The sequence below is a fragment of the Penaeus japonicus genome, unplaced genomic scaffold, assembly GCF_977035675.1.
Source record: "Penaeus japonicus unplaced genomic scaffold, GWHDUDI00000001_assembly GWHDUDI00000014, whole genome shotgun sequence".
Taxonomy (NCBI): domain Eukaryota; kingdom Metazoa; phylum Arthropoda; class Malacostraca; order Decapoda; family Penaeidae; genus Penaeus; species Penaeus japonicus.
Genome location: NW_028234416.1, coordinates 33,708,891 through 33,716,390, shown reverse-complemented (window position 1 = coordinate 33,716,390; position 7,500 = coordinate 33,708,891). Strand labels below are relative to the sequence as shown.

The 7,500-nt window shown below is 42.9% G+C and overlaps 1 protein-coding gene across 1 annotated transcript in view; it reads left to right on the top strand.

The window, feature by feature from the left end:
• Positions 1 to 7,500, top strand: part of LOC122261629 (stranded at second) — a 113,648-nt gene that overhangs the window by 65,372 nt on the left and 40,776 nt on the right. Inside the window, exons 2-3 of the mRNA XM_086543738.1 lie at positions 3,949 to 4,167; positions 7,391 to 7,500. The exon at positions 7,391 to 7,500 is cut by the window's right edge and continues 1,198 nt beyond it. Coding sequence (XP_086399864.1) covers positions 3,949 to 4,167; positions 7,391 to 7,500 — 329 coding nt within the window. The remainder of the gene's footprint in view (positions 1 to 3,948; positions 4,168 to 7,390) is intronic.

The window sequence follows — 7,500 nt, the reverse complement described above, 5'->3', positions numbered from 1 at the left end:
ACACTACCACAACAGTTCAGACCACCACCAACAACAACCACCATACTACGAAAACCAACATCAACCACAACTACCACCACTAACTACAACATGCAACAACATACCCACAAACGCTACCACACAAGTAACAACAAACTACCACGCTCACAGGTAACATAACCACATACCACAACAAGTCACGCTATTGAGAGGACCCTTTGAGCGCCTCTCAAACAACAACAACAATATGGAAGAACAAGAGGAGGAAAGAAGCAAACACATTGGCTTCAGAACCCTTTTGTATCCGATGTGTGTTTGTGATGGTGGTGGTGGGGGGGAGGTGTGTGGATTTTTGTGGGGGGGAGGGGAGGGTTGTGTGTGGTGGTGGGGGGGGGGGGGGGTTGTGTGGATTTGTGTGGGGGGGTGGATTTGTGTGTGTGGGGGGGGATGTGTGGATTTGTGTGTGTGGGGAGGAGGGGTTGTGTGTGTGTGTGTGTGTGTGTGTGTGTGTGTGTGTGTGTGTGTCTGTCTGTGTGTTTGTGTTTGTGTTTGCGTTTGCGTGTGTGTAAAAGTCGTGAATGAATGAATTCTATGAATGAACCTGGATTAGTTTAATAGGATTGGAAAGCCGATGGGAGCTTTTGATTTCAGGTCGGTGGATTTCAATGTCTAATTGGAAATCCGGATTAATATCAACGGCCGAATGCCCACCCCCCCCACTTCCTTGAGGAGGGGAATGGTGAGGGAAGGAGGAGGTGGGAGGGGAGGGGATGGGAGGGTGGAGGAGGGGAAGGAGGAGGGAGGGGGAGGGGGATGGGAGGGTGGGGTGAGGAGGGGAAGGAGGAGGAGGAGGGAGGGGATGGGAGGGTGGGGAGGAGGGGATGGGAGGGAGGGGAAGGAGAGGAGGGGAGGGAGAGGGGAAGGAGGAAGAGGGATGGGAAGGAGGAGGAGGAGAAGGAGGGAGAGGAAGGAGGAGGAGGAGGAGGAAGAGGGAGGGGAGGGGGAAGAATAGGTGGAGGAGAGGAGTAGAAAAGGAAAGAAAGAAAGGGAAGGGAAGAAATTTAATAGTAATGATCAGAGGAAGAAGAAAAGGATAAGGAGGAGAGGGTACAACCGGAAAACTAATATCCTTCCCTTCCTCTCTCCCTCCTTTTTTCCCTTCTCCCTCTTTTTTCTCTCCCTTTCCCCTTCGGTAACTAACTGCCATAAACCTTTTTTTTTCTATACTTCCTCCTATTCATACTTTTTGTGTGTGTGTTTATATATATATTTTTTTCTTCTTCATATTTTACTTCCTTTTTTTCTTCTTGTTTCCAACCAAAAGACGAGAAAACGTGAGGGGGAATTGAATGGTCCGGTGCGTAGGTGTCTAATAAAACTTTTTTTTTTTTCTGTGGTGTGTACGTGTAAGTGTGTGTATGTGTGGTTGTATACTGTATTGTGTACGTATGAGTGTTTGTATGTGTGGTTGTATACTATGTTGTGTGTGTATAAGTGTCTGTATGTCTGGTTGTATACTGTGTTGTGTACGTATTGGTATCTGTCTGTATGTCTAGTTGCATGAGCGTATGTGCGTTAGTCTCTATTCCTAGGTTACTTCCTTTATCCGTATATATGCAATGCGTTCTGAATTTTAAAAAAATTAACGAAAAATTAAACATCCCCTCGCCCCCCCCCCCTCCCTCCCCTCCTCTCCCCACACGCAAATCAACAAAAAGAAAAACAACAAAACAAAGCAAACATATAATCAAAACGAAAAAGATAAATAGAAAGAAAACTAAAAAAAAAAAAAAAAAAAAAAGAAACATATCAAAACGAAAGATAAAGATAAAAATAAAGAGAAAGAAAACTAAAAAATAAAAGAAGAAAGACGTTCAACGAAGCAGGTGTAGAACAGGAAAAAGGAAATGAGGAATTCTTAGAGAATGACGTCATGCGCAGAGGATTCCTCTTTCGTAGGGGGGGGGGGGTATTTTTGCGTCTCTCTCTTTCTTCGTGTGCTTAGTGTTGTTCCCTCTTTGGGTGTTGTTGTTATTGCTTATGTCTTTTTCTTTTCTTTTTTTCTTTGTGTTGGTCTTCGTTTTTTTTTCTTTTTTATTATTGATTTTCTTTGTTTATCTTTTTTCTTCTTCTTTTTTATTGCTTTTTTCGTTTTTTTTTTTTTCTTGTTATTGTTGCTCTTGTTACGGTTGTTCTGTTTTATTCTTATTCTTCCTCTTCGTCTTCGTCTTATCATAATAATAGTAATGATAATAATAATGATAATAATAATAATTATTATTATTATTGTTATTATAATCATTATTATTACTGTCATTATAATGATCAATATTGCTGTCGTTACCATTATCATCACTATTATCCTTCTTCTTCATCCTATACATATTATCATCATTATTATCATTCATCTTCTTCGGCGCCATCTTCTTCGTCATCCTTTTTCTTCTGCAATCTTTTTTTTATGAAGAAATGACGCTATCCCTTGCACGAGGCCGGCGGGAAGGATGTCCTCTTCACACACACTCTCGCATTAATGTAGATTATAAATATTCAATTATGGAAATAACAGCGGGTCGTTCACCGGCCTTCGTCTTATTGCATTTCATATTACTCATCGCCAGAGGAAGGAACAAGCTGGATCGGGTGGAGGGAATGAATACGTGTATGTGTGTGTGTGTGTGTTTGTGTGTGTGTGTGTATGTATGTAAACACGCACACGCATATGTACACACACTCTCTCTCTCTCTCTCTATCTATCTATCACTCTCTCTCTCTCTCTCTCTGTCTCTCTGTCTCTCTGTCTCTCTCTCTCTCTCTCTCTCTCTCTCTCTCTCTCTCTCTCTCTCTCTCTCTCTCTCTCTCTCTCTCTCTCTCTCTCTCTCTCTCTCTCTCTCTCTCTCTCTCTCTCTCTTTCTCGCGTCAGTGTATATGCATTGGTGTATGTACATATATATATATATATATTTATATTATATATATATATATATAATATATATATATATATATATATATATATATATATATATATAAATGTATATATATATATATATATATATATATATATATATATATATATGTAAGTAAAAGAGAAAAATCGGTTTCCCTCGAAATTCCTCCTGAGGCGAGAGAGGAACTTCGCTCCGCTGCTTCTACGCGACGTGGGCGCTCTCTCGGGGCTTTTCTGGGGCGTAAATACGTGTTTATGTCTATCGCTTGTGTAAACAAATACACGTGTACTTCCTTTGTATGGTTTCGTCTCTGATAGAAGATATGTTTGTTTTTCTTCATTCATTCATTCATTTATTTATTCTTGGTGTCATGAATCGCCTACGTAGTCTTAGTAAAGTAAAGAAAGTAAAGATGAAGGAAAATGCCAATAAAGAATAGACGAACAAAGAGAAAGATGAAGTTAGATGACAAAAAATAGACGAACATTTATTTCTGAAAAGTCGGAATATAAAGAGAAAGATTTGAGAACCTTTTTTTTGGCGTGAAAGCGTAAACACAGTCACACGTGCGTAGGCTCAGTTGCGTACAGTTATGAAGAGGTGCAGTCTGTGTTCATGCGTGCACGTGCATGATATGGGCTCTGCACATGCGCGCGACTTCATGGCAGGTTTGGATGTCTGTGGATGTTAAGGGAAATTCTATGAGTTTTTGTTTTCCTTTGTTTATTGTTATTGATTTACTTGTTGCAGATTTTTTGGGTGCATATTTATGTTTTGTGTATATTTATTTCTAAGAAAAACAACTGAAAATATGTAATTTTCTCCACCATGAAAATCTCCAACAAGAGTTCCAATTTCTATCTAAAATATATGAAAATCTATATGATAAATAAAACACTTTATATCCAAGATATCTAACAAACAAGTCAGATGATATTCTTTACAATCTAACCCAAAACGAATTCAAATCCACTCTCCCAAACAAGTTCCTAACATGTTCTTCCCCCGCTTCTCCTTTCAGCCGAGTTCCCCTGCGCGGCGGACGGAGAATGTCCCCAAGATCGGTTCTGCCTCGGGGGCGTGTGCGTGGACCCCTGCCCGATCCTCACGCCCTGCCAGGGGGCTCTCAAGGGCGGCCAGTGCGTCTCCAAGGAGCACCGACCCGTGTGCGAGTGTCCAGAGGGAACCATCGCCAACTCTGCCGGGGATGTTTGTGTCCCCGCTAATGGGACCGAGACAGGTGAGGAGGGGGAGGGGTGTGGAGGGGAGGTTGGAGGGGGGAGGGGTTAGGAGGGGAGGTTGGAGGGGGGAGGGGAGGTTGCAGGGTGAGGGGGGGGTGAGGAGGTTGGAGGGGGGAGGGGAGGTTGGAGGGGGAGGGGTTAGGAGGGGAAGTTGGAGGGGGGAGGGGAGGAGGAGGGGATGGGAGGGGAGGTTGGGGGGGGAGGGGAGGAGGAAGGAAGGTGATGGGGAGTTGGGGAGTATTAGGGTAGAGGGGAAGGGGAAAGGGATAGGAGGAGATGGGGAGGGGAGGGGAGGGAATGGATAGAGGAAAGACAGGTGGAGGGGAGAGAAAGAAGAACGGAGAGGGGGGAAAGGAAGGGAAGGGAAGAGAAGGGAAAGAGATAGTATAGAAAAAAGGGAAGGGAGGGAGGGGAAAGAAGAAGAAAAAACAAATCCAGAAGGGAAGAGAAACCACCCTGATATGGATAGAAAGAAGGGCGTAGCTGGATAGATTACGTAAATAGGCGGGCGGGTAGATAGATAGGCAGATGGTACTAGAAGCCCTAATGATTTTTACAAGACTTTCTAAAAAAAGATAATCTGATTCCGCGGAGTAAATTTCGATCTCAGAGACCGCTCGGAAATAGATTAGAAAATAAAAAAGAGAAAAGGAGGAAGGAAAGAAAAATGTAAAGAAAGAAAAAAGAAAAGAAAGGGAATAAGAAGAGGGGAAAAGGAAAAGAAAACAAGGGGAGTAGATTAGCCAGTAGACTCCGGAGTGTGAAGGAAGTCATGACGAGGGCGGAGGGTAGTAGACAAGAGGGCGTGAGGGCGTGACCCCGAGGTGATCAAGACAGAGATGGGCGGATGCGGGCGGGCGGGCGGGGGTAAGGAAGCTCCATAAGTAGTTGTTGCTTTTAAGGCAAGGGCAAAGGGGAGGGGGAGGGATGAGGGGAGGGGGAGGGGGAACGATGAGGGATGAGGGGATGGGAAGGGGGTGGAGGAACGATGAGGGGAGGGGAGGAGGAGGGCAGAAAGAGAATGAGAAGGAAAAGGAAGAAAGGAGAAGGGGAAGAGGGTGAGGGGAAAAGGAGGGGGTGATGGAATGGAAAGAGGGAGATAGGAAGGTAGGAGAGGAAGAGGGAAGGCTGGGGAAAAGGGGAAAGGGGAGAGAGGGAAGGAATGTCCAAGGTGAGGGTAATTAGAGAAATGTTCAGTATTTCATCTAGCTTTAAAAGGGACCGTGAATATAGGATGCATTTATATATATATATATATATATATATATATATATATATATATATATATATATATAAATTGTTTATTCAATTGCATGTAGATGGATTTGTTTTTTAGGTTGAAGTTAAGAAGCAGGAGAAATTATTGGGTGGACTTGATGTTACGTGGATTTTTTTTTTTTTTTTTTTTTTAGAATCTATGTTTATTTGCATGTGAAGTATTGCTGCAACTTGCATATTGATTGCCGCTTCTTGTAGAATGTTGCACGCTGTTAGCCTTGCATTGTTGAAATCCGTAAGCTTGCTTGATTTTTTTTTTCTCCACCCTAATTTATTAAGTTACGCCTCTTCTGCTTTTTTCCTCCTTCTGTACCTAATCTCTCCCGTTTTCTATTTTTCCCAATTCGAGATTCTCTTACACATATATTTTTTCTACACATTTTTTTTTTCCGTTCCTTTCCTCCCTCTCCCGGAACCTGATTTGAGGTACACTTTGCAACTTTCCTTCAATTCCACACATTATATTCACTTCGCATGATATCTCCCCTCCACATCCTCTACCTCAACCACCCATCTACCTCCCCCCTACCCCCACCCCCACCCCCACCTTCACCCCCACCTCCCCTCCCTTCCCTTCCCCCACGCACTCACCCCCCAAACGCACTCGGGAGGTAAATCACATTTCTTTAGCTCATTCTCACCACCACGCACCACCACACCCTCACCACACCGTCACCACAACCCCAGCCAACGCCCCCATCACATATCTAAGTAACACACCATATACTCGTACATACGCATGTCTGTGGAACACCTCACTGTAAACCCGACGATGTACATTAGTAATGGGACGTCCGTCGAACTGACATCTTTTGTGACTTCGATTTTGATGTCAAGTGTGTAGGATTCTCAGTTGACAGTGCAACGTGAATGCAACGTAGCAAAGTCTGTACCTGTATCGTAGTGTAGGTTGTATGTCTGTCTGTCCTGTGCTGTAATGTAATGTAATGAAAAGCTGTAGTAAGAATGTACTGTAATTTAGTGTAAGTCGTATGCGTGTACTTTGCTGACATGCATTCCGTTGTGTAGATGAAATGAATTGAAATGTAGAAGAGGGTGTTTGTGTTTTCTCACTCAATTGGGAATGTACTGTTGTGAAAGTATATTGTAATTTTAGTCATTGACGTATTGTATGTTTGACCTTCTGGTGCTTAGTGTTGTATATGTGTACTGTTTTCGTTTCATTGTGCGAATATTATCTTTAAAATGAAGTAAACACGAATTGTACACATTACAGTACCACTGTATACCACTACTGTTACCTTATGCTTGTGTATTAAGCACTTATGCTAACAGCTATAAAGTTATGACAGTGTTACTCGAATGAGATAAAAAGGCTGTTAGCATATCGTCCTTAATACCAAGTATAACTGAAACTACCGTAGATCTAAGAATTGGGACTGCAGACATAATGCTTCATTGACCTAGATTACCACCTCTAGTTTACGATGTACTTGTAGATCTCAGCTTCACTACAGACTGTTCCATATAAAACCTAGAAGCATAATGCACTTCTAGATTCTACTAGCAGTCAAGGTACCAGAGACTTAACTTAGACGCCAAGGACCTGTTTTTTTAGTACACCTGGAAACCGCATGTGATGGACGTCTGGAATGCGCATCCTTGGAACATGTTCATTGTTTTCAGGTTCAAATCGTCACTTAATCAACAACCTTAACTGGAAGATTTAACCAGCACTTAAGCTGCCAATTATTGCCAATATCTAATATCTAATTGTTTCATTTGTCCTGTTTTTGTTTTTGTTTTTTGACTCACTGCTTTGTGAATAATGGATTAACATATTTACGGCTAACGATTTGTCATGAGAGAGTCCACTGGTGACAAATAACACATGTAATTTCAATTGTGAAGTAAATTGCTACTGCCTCCTCTTCCTGGAGGAGGTTCTAGCAATGGACACGTACTTAGCGCGGTGTTCTGCAGGCTGTGAGCACGACGGCCGCTTGTATGCCGTGGGGGAGACCCGCTACCTCGGGAAATGCGAAGAGCAGTGCCGCTGCGGCGCTGACGGTAAGTTCGGCTGCGGACCCGTC